At 47.4% G+C, this 16,168-nt stretch overlaps 3 protein-coding genes across 6 annotated transcripts; all 3 read left to right on the top strand.

Annotated features, from left to right (window-relative positions):
* The first annotated feature begins 75 nt into the window (after nucleotides 1–75).
* LOC147191892 (E3 ubiquitin-protein ligase MARCHF5-like) lies at nucleotides 76–4,109 on the top strand. Of its 3 annotated transcripts, none has more exons than XM_086134647.1 (7): nucleotides 76–157; nucleotides 1,538–1,623; nucleotides 2,029–2,249; nucleotides 2,383–2,513; nucleotides 2,581–2,746; nucleotides 2,838–2,992; nucleotides 3,296–4,109. In XM_086134647.1, the coding sequence occupies exons 2-7, from the start codon at nucleotides 1,580–1,582 to the stop codon at nucleotides 3,422–3,424; spliced, it is 846 nt and encodes a 281-aa protein (XP_085990773.1). In that variant the 5' UTR covers nucleotides 76–157; nucleotides 1,538–1,579; the 3' UTR covers nucleotides 3,425–4,109. The 3 variants fall into 3 exon arrangements, with proteins under 3 accessions (XP_085990773.1, XP_085990774.1, XP_085990771.1); XM_086134648.1 differs by lacking the exon at nucleotides 76–157 and adding an exon at nucleotides 318–338; XM_086134645.1 differs by lacking the exon at nucleotides 76–157 and adding an exon at nucleotides 818–958.
* Nucleotides 4,110–4,453: 344 nt separating this feature from the next.
* Nucleotides 4,454–10,404, top strand: wdr36 (WD repeat domain 36). Its single transcript, XM_086134726.1, has 22 exons — nucleotides 4,454–4,718; nucleotides 4,986–5,013; nucleotides 5,103–5,203; nucleotides 5,283–5,400; nucleotides 5,559–5,691; nucleotides 5,892–5,946; nucleotides 6,381–6,513; nucleotides 6,589–6,761; nucleotides 6,843–6,963; nucleotides 7,045–7,110; nucleotides 7,187–7,285; nucleotides 7,370–7,512; nucleotides 7,599–7,716; nucleotides 7,802–7,967; nucleotides 8,034–8,142; nucleotides 8,379–8,458; nucleotides 8,531–8,638; nucleotides 8,713–8,959; nucleotides 9,103–9,213; nucleotides 9,301–9,382; nucleotides 9,467–9,654; nucleotides 9,855–10,404. The coding sequence occupies exons 1-22, from the start codon at nucleotides 4,569–4,571 to the stop codon at nucleotides 10,002–10,004; spliced, it is 2,679 nt and encodes an 892-aa protein (XP_085990852.1). The 5' UTR covers nucleotides 4,454–4,568; the 3' UTR covers nucleotides 10,005–10,404.
* Nucleotides 10,405–10,470: 66 nt separating this feature from the next.
* pisd (phosphatidylserine decarboxylase) lies at nucleotides 10,471–15,664 on the top strand. Of its 2 annotated transcripts, XM_086134728.1 has the most exons (9): nucleotides 10,471–10,546; nucleotides 11,381–11,424; nucleotides 11,532–11,665; nucleotides 13,034–13,168; nucleotides 13,304–13,405; nucleotides 13,509–13,632; nucleotides 14,089–14,262; nucleotides 14,329–14,489; nucleotides 15,192–15,664. In XM_086134728.1, the coding sequence occupies exons 1-9, from the start codon at nucleotides 10,503–10,505 to the stop codon at nucleotides 15,420–15,422; spliced, it is 1,149 nt and encodes a 382-aa protein (XP_085990854.1). In that variant the 5' UTR covers nucleotides 10,471–10,502; the 3' UTR covers nucleotides 15,423–15,664. The 2 variants fall into 2 exon arrangements, with proteins under 2 accessions (XP_085990854.1, XP_085990853.1); XM_086134727.1 differs by lacking the exons at nucleotides 10,471–10,546; nucleotides 11,381–11,424; nucleotides 11,532–11,665 and adding exons at nucleotides 11,718–11,954; nucleotides 12,805–12,946.
* The last annotated feature ends 504 nt before the right edge of the window (nucleotides 15,665–16,168 follow it).

The following is a 16,168-nucleotide window of genomic DNA, read 5'->3' as shown; positions in this document are numbered from 1 at the left end:
AGACGGGATTCTGAACCAATTGGAATTAGGTCCAATTTATGGCCAGTGTTTGGATTCCGCCCAGGTAGCAGGGGAGGAAATTTCCTGGAGTTAAGTAGATTTTTTCAGGCGTCTGTTCTTAACTTGACTATGTACTTTTCTTCGAGGCCTAATGGAGGTAAAGATTTGTTTCTTAAATGTATGGTATCTTTAACTCCGAACTACGAGTGATTTAATAATAATAATAATACGTTTTATTTACAAGCGCCTTTCAAAACACCGAAGGACACTTTATAATCAAGAACAAAAACAAGAAAACCACAGATAAGAAGTCTTGGATTCGATACAAAAAATTACGGGTGAGCAGGGGCAGCCAGACGCGCCAGCGTTCACTCAAACCGGATACTCACATACAGTATTCCTAATGAAAGCATCATTTGTGTCACATAGGATGATATTGTGCGTGTACAAGTAAATATCATCATGACACGCATTTTATGGGCTGTTTCTTTTTCATTCTTTCCTTGTGTTGTATTGATTTCGTGACTAAAATCATCCAGGATCCCTTCATCAGCCTGACCACCTTGTTTTTGTTTCCTACCTGTGCGGATAACATCTTTTTGAACCATGACACAGTTCAGTACGATCCTCCATGCTACTGACTGAAATGTTGCTTTTATTTTTATTGTCTTCTATCCATTTATTAATGTATACTTTTTAAAATCAAATATCAACTAGATTTCCCAGTGTTTTGTTCCTCGGGGTCGGTACTCCCATTTCCCACACTCTTCTTGTGTCCTGAATGTACCGGCCGACCAATCAGTGCAAGATTTCCAAAAGGGGGCGTGTCTCAGGAGGAATACCGTCAAGCCCAAACACTGTAAAACTAGCTCAGGAGATTTCGAAACAAACAAAACAAATAAATAAATAGACACACAAAACCCAAAGAGTGTAGAACTGGATGTATCGTTGCTTCAAGGTAGGTTTTGTGGTCGGGGTGTGTTTGTCCATCGACTGTGTTTTATTCGTGCTGTTTGTGAGTTTGTTTAGACCTCGTCGTTGACCCGAGCTAGCTAAAATAGCTTAGTTGTATCGTGTTCGCACTTGAAAGTTAAAACTTGTGGAGGGGAAAAACCCTTGTGATTGTGGCCCATATAAAGTTTATGGTTGTTCGCGCTGTCACTTAGTTTTGACCTAATATCAACTTACGGGTTTCGCCACATATGAAGCCACTTGGTTTCATTTCTCAGAAATTTCTTAGTTTCACTTTTAGTTTGTCTGCCCCCCCCCCAAAAGAAATTGAGTAAAGATTTTAGAATGATAGTTAAACTGTGACACTGTTGTTTATATAATTGTACATTATTAACTCTGTCAAGGCAAGTTTTGATTATGGGTTTAATTTACTTTACTCCAACTAATGTCTCTAAAGGGTTTACTTAATGTCTTAGTGTCTGCTGAATGTGCGTGTGTGACGTCGCGAAAGTTTCATGAAACATTGGTTAGTGATACCTTGGTTTGGCTAGCCTAACAAACGTTGTTTAATGTGACATTCCCACAGATTCTCTGATGGATTCATGCTAATGTGAAGAAGGAAAGCATCATGGCCGCCGCACTGGATGAGGAGCAGCCTGAGCAGTCGGAGAAGTAAATCCACCACCGACCCCCACAAACATCCATTCCATTTTTCTTTTTGTTTTCAGTTTGGCAGGAGCCACCACCCTTTACTGTACCTCATCAAAAGCGCTTGTTGGCAATATACAATTAAAAGTTCGCCGCAGACTGTTCTGACAGACTGGAAATGACACATTTTACCTAGCAAAGGGGTGGCACGTAGTCACTTGTCTCCAGTTGTCTACATCAGAAAATAATCCTAAATTGATTACTGTGTAAAGAAAAACAATAAATGCCATGAATGATCGCCACACATCTTTCTGAGGACCCCTTAGCTGGCCAACAAGGTGCCTGTCATAAAATACCATAAGTCACACATCAAACTTTAATGTTGTGTGTACGTGTGCTTGCGTGTATGTTTGTGCGCATGTGTGTCAGGCATTGCTGGGTGTGTTTTGCCTCAGAGAGCGACGATCACAGCGCCAAGTGGCTGAGTCCGTGCCGGTGTAAAGGCTGCACCAAATGGATCCATCAGTCGTGTCTCCAGCGCTGGCTGGACGAGAGGCAGAGAGGAAGTGGGCCCGATGGTGATAGGAGCGGCGTGGGTGTCAGCTGCCCTCAATGCGGCACGCACTACCACATTGTCTTTCCTAAAATGGGTACGACAAATTTTCTTAAAGCACACAACATAGGGACAGACGGCTGTCGCTTGGGACAAATTGTTTCAACTGTCTCACAGAGTATGCTTGTTGTAATAAATATGAGCGTTGATTCATTGTCATCTTTTGCCAGGTCCGCTGGTGTACTTTCTGCAGCAGGTGGACCGCGTGCTATCTCGGGCCAGTCCGCTGGCCGCCTTTGGGGTGCTGGTGGGCACAGCATACTGGTCCGCCGTCACCTACGGCGCCGTGGCCGTCATGCAGGTGAGTTAGGAAGCGTGCGTGTGCGTTTGTGTGCGTGGTCTCACAGTGTGTATGTCGTGGCGCTCAGGTGGTCGGACACAAGAAGGGTCTAAACATGATGGAACGTGCCAACCCTCTTTTCCTGCTCATGGGTCTCCCTGCCATCCCTGTCATCCTGGTCCTGGGGAAGATGGTCCACTGGGAAGATTTTCTGGTGCGCCTGTGGTTCCGATATTCCTACCAGCGACAATACGGTACACGCACACATGCATACATACACGTACGTGCGCATGCGGTGTCAGGCTGCTTTGTCATTGGTGTGTTGTTGTTGTTGTGCGTCGTTAGCTGTGAGAGGCTACCTGCCTCCCCTGCCGGCGGAGGGAAACCACGTGTCAATGTCACGGATCCTCTGCGGCGCTCTGGTCCTCCCGTGGATCTCCAGCCTGCTGGGACGTCTTCTTTTCCGACGTGTGTCCTCCAACCTGCAGCAGAGCCTCCTGGTGAGCTTGCTGCGATCGATTCAATGAGAGTACTTAGAAGCATATACTGTAGTTCTAACATAATTAAACAGAATCGAAAGCAGTATAATACAGTCATACGCAAACAAGAGGAATTGCACAACTGCTAAAAGTGACTCAGTTACTCTAGTTGTTGTTTTTATCTGTTGTTATCTGAACCGCTTTATCCTCAATTTTTGACAAAATAAAGACCAAAGGGGAAGTTGTGAATTTCCAAACCTAGTTTGCTGAACACGTTCAAGGACAAGCAAGAGAAACAAGATTTATATGGTACTCCGTCCACAGGGGGGCGCCACCTTTGTGTTGCTGAAGGGGTCGCTGAAGGTCTACGTCAAACATCAGCGGCACGTCACGCAGACCAAGCGAGACATCCTCAACTACCCGGACACCCGCGACACCGCCACCAGTCCGTGACAAGACCGCGGACTGAAATGAGAAAATTCCTCCCAAGTCGTGTTGCGTAAAACAGGTTCAACAGACTGAAAGGTGTATTACACAATCCGACTCAAGGCAATAACAAGCCTCTCGGTCCACTCGGCAACACTCGGACAAGTTGCGGCAAAATTGGCGGTGTTGTTATGCAGCATTTTAATTTGACTTTTGACAGCATATGTTGCCACATTGTTATTGAGCAGACGGGTCAGCCTATTGTCAGAATTCCAAAAACTGAAACAGCATTTGATTGGACTAACTTGTCTCAAATCATCATAGGAAAAGTTTGGTATACAAATTCCGCTGTATGGATTTACTCACCCAACGTCGGGTGTGGAATTTTTAGAGTGACCCAAATTGCACATTTGTAGGTGAACTTCATTCCATGAAAATACATTTCACAATGGATGTACACCAGGTTAAATGTACATTTGTTTAAAATCATGTTTGAGTTTGTTTTTTTTAATGAAATAAGGCATGAAGTCAAAATAATGTGAAATCGTTATTCAGCATCTGAAGAAGATTTAGTTTCTGTTCTTTGATGTTGAAAGTAGATGCATATGACTGGCCTTTTTTTTTTATTTTGTGCCTTCTACTTGGAATTGTGCATTTCTCCAAAGTTTTATTTGAGTTGGATTTATTCAATAAAACCACAGATGAACCTGTCTATGGAATTTTCCAATATTTCTTTCATTAAATTGGTTTGTTCTTTTGTTTGGTTTTGGTGTCGTGTTTTTTACGGAGGGAGCAATCCCAATTGTTTGTGGCAAACGGACGGACGCACACACAATTTTCCCAATGTACTTCAGTGGGGATTTTTTTTTGGGGGGGTGAGGGATTTTCGCGGGCCTCACGTATTTTGTCCATATTAAAAATGGACAAAATACGTGCCTATCCTTCCCCCTGTGGAAAAATTGTGCGAGGTTTCGAAGGAATGGGGCAGCGTTTTCTATTTGCGCGTGCGGAACTTTCGTTTGGTGTTGCAGTTTTCCACACGGAGCCTTTTTGTTGCGTCCCACTCAATTTGCCTCTTCCTCTCGCTCGTCTCGGCCGATTTGTTGTCTTGGTCTCTTCTTTTCCGTTGTCGTCGTCTTTTTGGGCTTGAGTTCTGAGCTTGTCGGCTTTGATGGCGGGGGGAGGTGGAAGTTGTTTGTTTAGCGGCTTCCGGATTTTAGGGCTTTATTGCAACCACGTGCCGCACGTGCTTCGCTATCATCGCAAGCATCGGGAGTTCTACCTGGTGACGTCAATCGGGAAATGTTTACACACGTACAACGTAAGAACCAAAACTTTGGTTGTTACCCCTGATCAAATTGAGAAAGTGTTTCTGAGTTGACCGTTTTATAATGTCTATATTTTGCATTGTATCCTGTCTGCAACTGGACGTGTTGGGCTGTATGTTTGTTATGTATGTACAACTGTATGAAAAAATAAATTCCCTATTGTCCTTGGACGTTCTCAATACAACTTTCCAATGTAACAATGTTGTGAAGGACCTCATTGGTGCTCTGACATCATTTTCATTTTTTTTCCTGTGTTCCAGGTCAATCGTTTGGGCATCGTCGCCGTCAGTGAGTATTTGTCTTTGTTTTGCTTGACCACAAAGTGAAGCGTGCCCCGTGGACCCCGATTGATGATGATCTGTGATGGGGTCACATAGGTAACAGCCTCCAGGATGACATCACTTGCTTGGCGGCAGACAGGATGTTGACATTCGCCGCCGCGGGCTCGCTTGTGTACGCCTTCGCCAAGAACAAAGAGGTCGGATGACATGGCTGTGGGAGAGGGCGGAGTTTAGAATATGCGATGGGCGGGGCCTTGAATATTCTCTGTGAGGCAGGTGGTGATGTGTTACCGTGGACACAAACACAAAGTGTGCCTGCTGCTTCCTTTTGGTGGCCAGCTGATCTCTGCTGATGGCAGTGGGCTCGTCATCGTCTGGGACGTTCATCGTGGTGGTGAGGTCCTCCGTCCGTCATTCGTGTACCTATGTGTGTGTCTATGTTTAGAATTGTGTGTGTTTGTGCTTGTGTGTACGTGCATGCGTGTTAGTTTGTCTCTCTGTATGTTTCCATGGGTGTGATTTGTATGACGCGTTCTCTGCTTCCTCCGGCAGACGTGTATGTGGAGCTGAACTTTGACCCCGCCACCTTCGACGTGTCGGCCATGATGCACCCCAGCACATACCTAAACAAAGTCCTGCTGGGAAGTTCCCAGGGTGCTTTGCAGCTCTGGAACCTCAAGACCAGGTTAGCTACGAGCACGCTAACCCACCATCCAACCGAGGATGGGCGAGACCACCTGCAAATACAAATCTGCAACGTGTGCTCCACAAAAAAATGTATCAATGAATATTGATGCATTGCACGTTTTTGAATCATCACGCTAACTTTTTTGTGTGTGTGTGTGTCTTTTGCGTTGTGTTCCACTTGTGTCTTGCGGCGTCCAGCAAGTTGTTGTACACATTTGCCGGCTGGTCGGCAGGTGTCACTGTGCTGCAACAGGTGAGTTTGTGCGTTTGCGTGTGAGAGATTTGTGTATATGTGCTAGATATTTGTATACAGTGTACATGTGTGTGAGTGTGTGAGAGAGGCCTGTTTGTTGTTGTGTAGTGATGCAGTGAACCCCCATTAGTTGTGCAGGATGCATTCAAGACCCACAAGAAAATCTGCCATATTTAAAGAACTCATTAAAAAAAATTGAAAAAATAGTTTTATCCCCTTTAAAAATGTTCAAACAAAACGGCCTTTTATCTTAATGCTCGTGTTTAAAGCAAATGTCACAGACAAGTTAAGGGAAATGATCATGGCTATTTGGTGTTATTCCAAACCTTCAAACAACTGCTGCTTCTGTTTATCTTCAAGAAGAGATAATCTACATTTAAAAAGTCTGCAATTTAGCGGGGTTTCCCTGTACTTGTTGATTTTGAACTGGACAGAGCCCGGCGGTGGATGTGGTGGGCGTAGGCACGGCAACGGGCCGCATCATCATTCACAACATCCGACTGGATGAGACGCTGATGTCCTTCATGCAGGACTGGGGACCAATCACCTCGCTGGCTTTCCGGACAGGTGAGTGTGCGAGTGTGTGTGGTTTCTATGTGAATTTGTTTTTTGGGTGACGTGGGACTCTGCCTCCCCCCGCAGACGGGCCACCCACACTAGCGGCAGGAAGCCCTCAAGGTCACGTGGCCTTGTGGGACCTGGAGCGGCAGCAGCTGGCGGCTCAGCTAAGACACACCCACAAGACGGCGGTCAACGCCAGCTTTCTGCACAATGAACCGCTTCTCATCACCAGCGCCGGCGACAACGCGATTAAGGTTGCTGCCGCCGCCGCCGCCGTGGTTAGCGCCAACCGGACCTCCGACCGCTTCACACCTTTTTGTTTGGCTTTTCTTCAGGTCTGGATCCTGGACCAGGAAGGGGGAGGAGCCAGGTTGCTAAGAAATCGCCAGGGTCACAGTGCTCCACCCACCACCATCTGTCACCATGGTAATGACGGCAAAAACATCCTCAGTGCAGGTAAGCAAAAAATGAAGAATCAGGACGGCAGGAGGTTCCATTTTCCATTCTGGTGGTCAAAAGAAAATGTCTCCCCTTCAGGGCAAGATGGGACACTGCAGTCCTTTTCCACCGTCCATGAGAGATTCCACAAGAACCTTGGACACGGTCTGACTCCGCCTACCCATAACTCCGTCACCACTTGATTGGTTCTTCAAGTGTGTATGTGCATGTGTGTGTTTAGGCTCCATCAGTAAAACGAAAGAGCAGAAGAAGAAGAAGAAGAAGAAGGGCTTGTCGTATGAGGAACTGCGGCTGCCCGCAATCACTGCCTTCTCCTGCGGTTGGCGCTCGCACACACATTGACAAATCCTCTCAGAGTCAAGATGGCCGACGTGACGTCGCTGTTCACCATGTTTATTGACAGCTACAGCCCGCCAATCAGACTGGGACGGCATCATAGCGTGTCACCGTGGTCACCTGGCAACCACCACTTGGAACTACCAGCGCTGTACCATGGGGGCGCACCACCTCAGACCGCCGGGAAGCGACAGCAACGCCGTCGCCGCGGTAATCGCAGCGCTCACAACACTCACCTAACAGCGACGCGCTGCCGGCCTTTGCACACTTACGCCACTTCCCGTGTCATATCCCAGGCGGTTGACATCACTTCCTGTGGAAACTTTGCCATTGTGGGGTCTTCGTGCGGCCGCGTTGACATTTACAACTTGCAGTCCGGAATTCATCGCGGTTGTTTTGGAGACGAGCACAAAGGTGATTCTCGCCACTCTTCTACCCTGTGCAGTTTTACCCCCCCCCCCCCCGTCTCCCTCCTGGTAACTCCGCCTTTTCCCAAAAGCTCACAGCGGCGCAGTGCGAGGCGTGGCCACTGACACCCTCAATCAGCTGACTTTCACCACCGCGTCTGATTGCCTGCTCAAGTTCTGGCGCTTCAAGACCCGCAAACAAGAAGACCAGATCAAGCTAAGTGCGGCGCCCTCGACCATGAAGCTACACAGGGACAGGTAACCGCATGCACCCCCCCCCCCCCCCCCCACACACACACACACTTACAAGTGTCTTCCTCTCAGCGGTATGCTGGCAGTGGCTCTGGATGACTTCACGCTGCTGATCGTTGACGTTGAAACCAAGCGAGTGGTCCGCAAGTTTGCGGGTCACCACGGCAACACCAACGACATGGTGAGCGACTTGCGATCAAAGGATGAACCCGCACACATCCTTCCAGGTTTTGGCGGGAAAAAATGAATAGCACCAGATCAAGTCATTTGTGATCTCAACTTTGAACCATCGCATTGACAACAACAACAAAAAAAAGTAAAATGGGCAATAATGTACATTGTGCCTCGTACAAGAAATAAAGGTGCTCAAACAGCCATTGGGCTTTCCATTGATCCTTTGATTTTGTCTGTTGTCAGACTTTCAGCCCAGACGGTCGCTGGTTGATCACCGCTGGGATGGATTGCACCATTCGTACGTGGGACCTCCCTTCAGGAAGGTGAGAGCCTAATTTCTCCCTGTTAAAAAACTCAAAGTGCTTACAAAACTAAAAATCTTGTTGCGTGTGCAGCCTGGTGGACTGCTTCCTGATTTCCATGTCGCCAGTGGGTGTGTCCATGTCCCCGACTGGAGATTTCCTGGCAACGTCACACGTGGACTGCCTGGGCATTTGTTTATGGTCAGCCGACACATTTTCACTTTCTCTTCGCGCAATTGACAGCAGCCAATCACAAAGCGGGCTCTCCTCCTCAGGACCAATAAAAGCCTGTGCGGGCCTGTCGGGCTCCGTCCACTCCCGGCCGACTACCAGCCAGAGGCGGAGACTCTGCCGGGCGGAGGGGCACTGGAAGCCGAGCAGGAAGTGACAGAGGAGGAGGAGGAGGAGGAGGGGCCTGACGAAGCATACAGCTCGGCAGAGCAGCTGGGGGCGGAGCTTGTGACGCTGTCGCAGCTACCCGAGTCGAGATGGAAACATCTGCTGTGCCTGGACACCATCAAGGTACACGGATGGTGTCATGTGACGCATGATGTCATGACCAAAAGCACACGCTCATGTGAATCAGGTGGTGGTCACATGTTGAACACACAACACTGGGCCTCTTGACACACACCAAGTAACAAATGATGGCGGGATGTTTTCAGAGGAGGAACAAAGCAGTGACTCCGCCCGTGTCGGGAGCGTCAGCGCCCTTCTTCCTGCCCACTGTGCCAGGCCTCACGCCGCGCTTCTCCCTACCGCAGGATGAAACGCAGGTTAGCATCCATCGCACCATTTTACTTACACCTTTACATCAACCAACATTCATCACAGTCGTGTTAATAATCGTGTGTTTGTTTCAGTCAAAAGTGCTGAGCTGCAGTCTGCCCTCTCAGAGGTCAAAGTTCACTTGTGCTCTGGAGGCGGGTCTTGACGCAGGGTCGTGTGAGTGCATTCACTCAAAACTGGATTACATCTATTATAATTCCATCATGAAGATTTATTTATTTTTTTGTTTGGTCCATTCAGTCGCAGTTCCCATGGAGCTTTTGAAGAGTTTCGGTCCATCTGCTGTGTCAGTTGAGCTTGCGGGTCTGTCACCTGAAGGGGGTGGAGCCAGCAGCCTCTTTTTGGCCTTCATTCGCATGATTGACAGCATGCTGGCCAGTGGGCGAGACTTTGATCTGGCACATGCCTATCTGTCACTGTTTCTCAAGGTAACAGACACTGCGTTCAGAATCATTCTCTCATTTCCTGCTCCCCAATCACTCTACATATGTATTATTATGCGGTGAACTATGTAGTTGACTCTCGGGTCAGAACGATTAATTGAATCATACCTAATTGCGATAGATTTTTATGTGGCATATAGAAAGGGATGATCGGGTATGATACATTTTGACTTCCTGTTTGACAGCTTCACCTCCGCTCGCTGGCTCAGGATGCCGTCGCCATGGAAGCGTTGGTCGGTCTCTCCTCACGGCTGGAGGCGGGGTGGGCGGATCTCCGGGCATCCTTCAATCAATCGCTTTGTTTGTTGACGTATGCCAAGAGTGCACTTTTGTGAACACACACTAAGGCATTGTACATGTCCATGTTTTCCTTTGTTCACAAGAAAAAAAGCTTGTTTTTGACTTCAATGTATTTTATTAAACCCCATGAACACCTGACAAATGGCTTAATGCTAATGTTGAACTTCAAGCATGAGTATTGTCAAGAGGTTTAATGTGTGCAGGAACTTTTATAGACAAGTCATTCATCAGTAGACAGCAAGAGTGCATAAGAATGGTGCGTTTTTGAGAAACAAAGTGAAGAAAGACATTAAGCGCATTGCTATTTTAATTACGTTTATTTTGAATTCATTTGCTTCAGTCAAGGAAAACTGAGGGGATTGACAATTACTTTTATCATGTATGCCAAAAAACCAACATGCAACTATGAATGAAATAAAAGTTTTAAATTCAGAAGAGGAGATAATTGAAAATGATTTGTTACTTTTTGATTTAACATGTTCACAACAACGGAAACACGTTACGTCATCAAACGTCATTTCCGTACACACAAGATGGCGGCGTCCTTGTGGACCGTGTGCGGCCGGAAGATTTGCAGGTATTTTGAATTTCGGGGGATTTTTATACCTTTGAAAACTTGAAACACGTGGCAATACGACAACAGTGCGATTAAAGTTGTGACGTTTTTAAAACGCGACGCTTCCATTGTGTACGTGTGGACATATGACGTGCACAGTGTGACCAATTTCATGATGATCACGCTATCGATCAATATTGTCGTTAGAGCTTGTTTACCTTTTGCTGATGGCTTTCTAGCTCCGTTCCTTAGTGTACTTTATGACAAAATGGCATAAAAAACTGAAGGGACCTTTAGTAGTAATTACACATTCAAAATATTTGGTTATTCTCTCAACTTCCTGTGATTGTCACGTGAACAGGTGTCGTCAACCTCACGAGCTCATTCTGCTGCAATCCTAAACGTTGTTGCATTAAGTGATGAAGCTCGGTCTGAGGAGAGGCCAAACCCCTTCTTTTGGGCTCTTGGTAGCTCTTACTCAACATTCAAGCAGCGCACGGGGGTTCTGCCATAAAATTTCCCTCGTATAATTTTCTGAAAATACCAAATTTGAATCACAACGACACAATGTGGCCACGTTAAAAATTATAGCCAATCATAATGCACCGAATCTTTCACTCTGGCACTGAAGGGGAATGAACTGCAAAACACCTCTGCCCATGGAGGGTGTTTTAGTTCATTCACAACATCAAGTGCGCACACAAATCTCTCATGAAACACAAAGTTGTTTTCTCCTGTGCTACACTAAAGCCATCATACAATAGGAAGTGCCATAGACAAGCTAGCAGAAATGGTCGGTACCACACAAACGGGGGTGTCACTATGCTAGTGCTGATATTAATTTGGATGTTTCAGATTTCGCCCTGTGAACTGTAGCCAGCGACGTTTCTTCAACTCTGGTAAGTTGAAAAAAAACTGCATTAAAAAGTTATTTTTATTTGAAATCAGCACCTTTAAAAGGAGGCAGGGCCTACTGAGGACCAATCAACTGTCTCCTTTCTGTCAGGTCGCGGCTTACTTTTACGTCCCCGGCCCCTCCCTCTCCTGGTGGTGACAGGCGGTGGTTACTATGGTTACCAGCATTACAAGAGGCGGAACCGGGAAGATGAAGCCCCACCGGCACTGGCCACGCCCACTCAGGTGAGAAGTTGCTGCTGTAGGGTGGGGGGCGGGGGGTGGAGCCTTAGGAGTGAAGTCGAAAGTGGGCCAAGCCCTGCGGGGGATTTAAACACAAGAGTTGTCGTCCTCGAGCGAAATCAAACAACGGCCGCATGGTGAGCGGCAGCTCTTGTCGCCACCACCGCGGGGTGTGTAGTAGGCGTGATGCAACGTGTGGTAAGCGTGACCCGCTGCGACGTGTTGGCAGAACAAGGGAGGGAGAAAGAGGGGGAGGAGGTGGAAGGGTGAAGCGAGCAGCAGTTCGACTCAGGTAATATAAAAACTTGTGTGTGTGTGTGTGTGTGAGAGAGATATGGTTGGTGTGTAATTGGCATATTTTGTGTGTGAAGTAATTCTGTCTATACAGTGTGTGATATTTGCGTTGTGTGTGTGTGTTTGTGCATGTAAGATATTTGTGTGTGTGTGTGTGTGTGTGCGCGAGCGCAGTTGGAGCATGAGATCCTAATTCTGCTTGATCCTGCGTTAACCCATTTAGCACACGCCCTCAGAATTATCCCCTGCATGGATGTTTGCGTGAGGGTGTGTGAGAGACCAGCTCATGAGTTCGTTTTTAAGTAAATAAGATGATTACAGTAGTCCCTCGTTTATCATGTAGGTTACCGAACACCCCGCCATTGACAAAATTCTTCAACGTTGGGACCATCTAGCTTTATTTTTTGATTTATTTGAAAGTTTGATGCTTAATACTGTACCAAGCCAAAATATATATGTGAGGTGTTATTATTTTTGTCCGCTTTGGGTTGCTATCCTCATGTTCTACACTGTAGTATCAGTGCTTTTGAATGCTTGTGGCTTAAAATGGCGGTGAGTGACGTGGGTGTCAACGGATGAGAGCCTGCACTAGGGGCTACTAACCGTTAGCTACACTGACTTAGTTACGGCCATGCGAATGGAGCATCAATGTGCTTGTGATGCATTTTAAGAAGCAAAAAAATATCTGTGACATGAAATGAGGCAGGCAGACTTAAAAAAATCTGCTGTACCATTTGTCCGCCCAAAGTGAACGGTTATGTGACGAGGGACGACTGTAGTTTTTGGACGTTTTCTAAGGTTTCGCTTCCTTCCGGTCCTCTTCCTCATCAAATGAATGAACGAATCAGACTGCAGCTGCCACACTTGGCGCGTCGTCATCTGAGTGCGCTCGGCGCGCGCGTGCGTGGCTCCGCCTCTTGGCGTCGCTGGCCAATTGCATTCCTCTGCTACTTCCTGCCTGTCCGCACGCTGCAGCCACTGGCCAATCCCGTGAGGGCCTCACTCTTATTGCAGCCAGACCGCATCTGACCGCTCGCCCTCCTCCTGTTCACGTGCAGTGTCGTGTGCGTCTCACAGGTGGCGCTATATCGCTCCTTCCCCACCCGCCTGCTGTCTCGAGCTTGGGGTCGCGTCAACGGGGTGGAGCTTCCGACATGGCTCCGCAAACCCATCTACTCGCTCTACATCTGGACCTTTGGAGTCAACATGCAGGTCAGGACACAGAACATACGCGCACGCACACAATCTAATATCTCACGGCACTATAAAATCAGCATCATTATTTGGGGAGTTTGTGTTGATTGGACCGGAGCCACCCTGTGGTCACCATGCTGTTTCGTCCAATAGGAAGCAGCAGTGGAGGACTTGCGTCTATACCGCAATCTCGGAGAGTTTTTCCGGCGCCCTCTCAAAGAGTCGGCACGGCCGCTTTGCTCCGCCTCCTGTCTGGTAAGACTTCCTTAACAAGCTCCTCCTTTTTCCCCACTTTCTTATATATATGATGATGATGATGATGTCACTGTGGCGAATGACCGTTGACATGTGATGTCAGGTGTCTCCAGCAGATGGCAGGATTGTCCACTTGGGTCGTGTGTTGAGTTCAGAGGTGGAGCAAGTGAAGGGGGTCACGTATAGTCTGGAACACTTCTTGGGGCCGCAAGATGGACACGGCAACCGTGAGAGAAACAACACCCGCATCACAGCACACATGTCACTCCACTTCTGACTCGCAAACTGATCACCATAGGGACTCCTGTCAAAGCGAATTTGACTCTGGGACTTCAAAATTCACTTTTGGATGTCTAATGAAAGTGACCCTCAAACTCACGCCCAAAGTGACTCCAGTAACAAGTCCTATCGTGACTCCTGTATTGATTCGTAAAATGACTCCCAATGTGACCTGTGAAAGGACTTCCGTGGAAACTGCCAAAGTTACTCCCAAAGTGGAAGGGACTGACCAAGTGATGCCAAAAGTGACCTTCAAAATGATTCTAGTAGTGACTCTTGAACTGACTCCAATAATGATTCCTGTAATGACGTATTCAGTGACTTCAGAAGTGACTCACAGCATGACTCCTGAAGTGACTACCAGAGTGACTCTTTAAAACTGACTCCGAATGTGACTCCCTTAGTGACCCCGGCCATGAGTACAGAGTCGTCGCCATCATCGTCGTCCTTCCGGGACGGACTCCTGACAAGTCCCGACAACGACCTGTTCCACGCTGTTGTGTACTTAGCCCCCGGTGACTATCATCGCTTCCACTCGCCCGCCGACTGGACGGTGGCGCTCAGGCGACACTTCACAGGTCAGCGCGCACGGCTACAACTTGTGTGTGTGCGGCGTTAATTAATTGAAACTGCATGGTGGTCAGGTTCGCTGCTGTCGGTGAGTCCGGGCGTAGCGGGCCGGGTGAAAGCGCTGTTTTGCCTGAACGAGCGCGTGGCTCTGAGCGGACGATGGCGACATGGCTTCTTTTCATTGACGGCCGTCGGCGCCACCAACGTGGGATCCATCCGCATCTACTTTGACCAAGTCAGTCGTCGCTCGCGCGCACACACACTCGCATACACACGCATGATTCTCAAAGTGACCCCTGAAGTGATTCCCATTGTGACTCCAATAGTGACCCAACTCCAATTGTGACTCTCGTAGAAAATCCTAAAATGGTTCACAAATCGACTCCAGGCATGACTCCCGTAGTGACTCCAATCAGTTCAAGAAACTTTCTCAAACTGACAGTAATAGTGTCTCCAGTAGTCTCTTTCAAAGTGACTCCAGCAGCGACTCCCAAAGTGATTCTGATCAAATTTGACTCCCCACATGACTTCCAAAAAAGACTCTTACAATGAATCAAATAGGTGTTACTTTCCAAGGGTTGCCGGTCATGACTCCTTCAGTTATGCCATCGCTCGAGGGCAGTGGAAAATAAATATGTATAGAATGCACTGCAATGCCCTGCCAAGTGGGCAAGGAGAGCCACGGCCGCTCATGCACTTTCATTCGTTTCTTGAAACACACCAATGCAAAATGAACACACTTGCTAGGAGCATGAAGCGGACGCTGAACTAGCCGCATGGTAAACACCCAACGCCACCGCTTTGACTTGTGTACGTCGCTTGCTAGGTCACGCCCCTTAAAGGCAAACATCAGACGCGTATTAAAAAATTACAAGAAGCATGGAGGAGACCCAAAGCTAATGTGTTGTTTGCTATGTGCTATTGGTGCCGCTTTCAGGAGCTGCAGACGAATGCGCCCGGCGACAAAAAAGGCCATTTCCACGACCTGCGTTATGCTGCGGGGGCGGAGCTGGCCAAAGAGGGTGTGGCCCTGCAGCGGGGGGAGGCGGTGGGCGAGTTTAATTTAGGCTCTACAGTGGTGGTACTCTTCGAAGCCCCCAAATGTTTTGCCTTCAGCGTCAAGCCGGGACAAACTGTCAGAGTGGGCGAGGGGCTGGGCAGCCTCTGATTGGCTGAACCAGCTGGGTTGAACTTGAACTTGGGGGGGAGGGCGAGAGGGGACACTTGCCCGTGGGGAAACATTGAGGACATATCCCACAATGCCTTGCAGCTGCTGTATTGGAAATCTTGGAAATAATCATGTCAAATCAAGTCCTTGTTTTTTTTGGTTTTTTTAAGAGGTAGAGGAAAGTTATGTTTCAACCACCACTTTCTGATTTAAGCCTCGCCCTTAAAAGACTCTAATAATCAGCGGCTGTTTGTTTGAGTTGTACAGTGGACCCCCGCACATTTGCAGATTTTTGGGGGGTGAAACCCTTCCTTTGTTGTTTGGTGTGTAACGCATTCGCATTTTGCATTTTAAATTAATTGCCCTTCTTATTTGCAATTTGAAAAATAATGAACATCAAATTGCATCAATTATTCTTGGATTTTTTTGGGGAGAGTGGCCCACTCCCATCCCTGATTATTGCCGTTGGTTTGATGGTTATTTTTTTATTTTATTTATTTCACAAAAACATTTCAAGAAAATGCTTTAAAAAATTGCCAATTACAATGAACATCAGTTATTTGCAGATTTTCGCTGTTCACATGCTAGCCGGGTCCTTATCCTCTGCGAAGAGCGGTGCTCCACTGTAACTGAATTTCACAAGCTGGCTTTAAGCGGAGACATTTTGTCATCTTTGGTCGTGACCCATTCTGATGTGATGTAAACGTCACACGATTTCTAAAGGTGGACCTCAATCATCTATTGTG

Source organism: Hippocampus guttulatus, chromosome 17, assembly GCF_054856545.1.
Source record: "Hippocampus guttulatus isolate MCC_2025c chromosome 17, RoL_Hgut_1.0, whole genome shotgun sequence".
NCBI lineage: Eukaryota > Metazoa > Chordata > Actinopteri > Syngnathiformes > Syngnathidae > Hippocampus > Hippocampus guttulatus.
Note: the sequence above shows the minus strand (reverse complement) of the source record. Positions and strands in the feature narration are given on the sequence as shown.

Coding starts and splice junctions, on each gene's coding strand:
- LOC147191892 (XM_086134647.1), top strand. CDS start 1,580: ATGGCCGCCGCACTGGATGAGGAGCAGCCTGAGCAGTCGGAGAA. Junction 1,624..2,028: donor CAGCCTGAGCAGTCGGAGAA/GTAAATCCACCA, acceptor CATGTGTGTCAG/GCATTGCTGGGTGTGTTTTG. Junction 2,250..2,382: donor CATTGTCTTTCCTAAAATGG/GTACGACAAATT, acceptor ATCTTTTGCCAG/GTCCGCTGGTGTACTTTCTG.
- pisd (XM_086134727.1), top strand. CDS start 11,797: ATGGTGAGCGGCAGCTCTTGTCGCCACCACCGCGGGGTGTGTAGTAGG. Junction 12,947..13,033: donor TGCAGCCACTGGCCAATCCC/GTGAGGGCCTCA, acceptor TGCGTCTCACAG/GTGGCGCTATATCGCTCCTT. Junction 13,406..13,508: donor TTTGCTCCGCCTCCTGTCTG/GTAAGACTTCCT, acceptor ATGTGATGTCAG/GTGTCTCCAGCAGATGGCAG.
- wdr36 (XM_086134726.1), top strand. CDS start 4,569: ATGGCGGGGGGAGGTGGAAGTTGTTTGTTTAGCGGCTTCCGGATTTTA. Junction 8,459..8,530: donor TGGGACCTCCCTTCAGGAAG/GTGAGAGCCTAA, acceptor TTGCGTGTGCAG/CCTGGTGGACTGCTTCCTGA. Junction 9,383..9,466: donor GGGTCTTGACGCAGGGTCGT/GTGAGTGCATTC, acceptor TGGTCCATTCAG/TCGCAGTTCCCATGGAGCTT.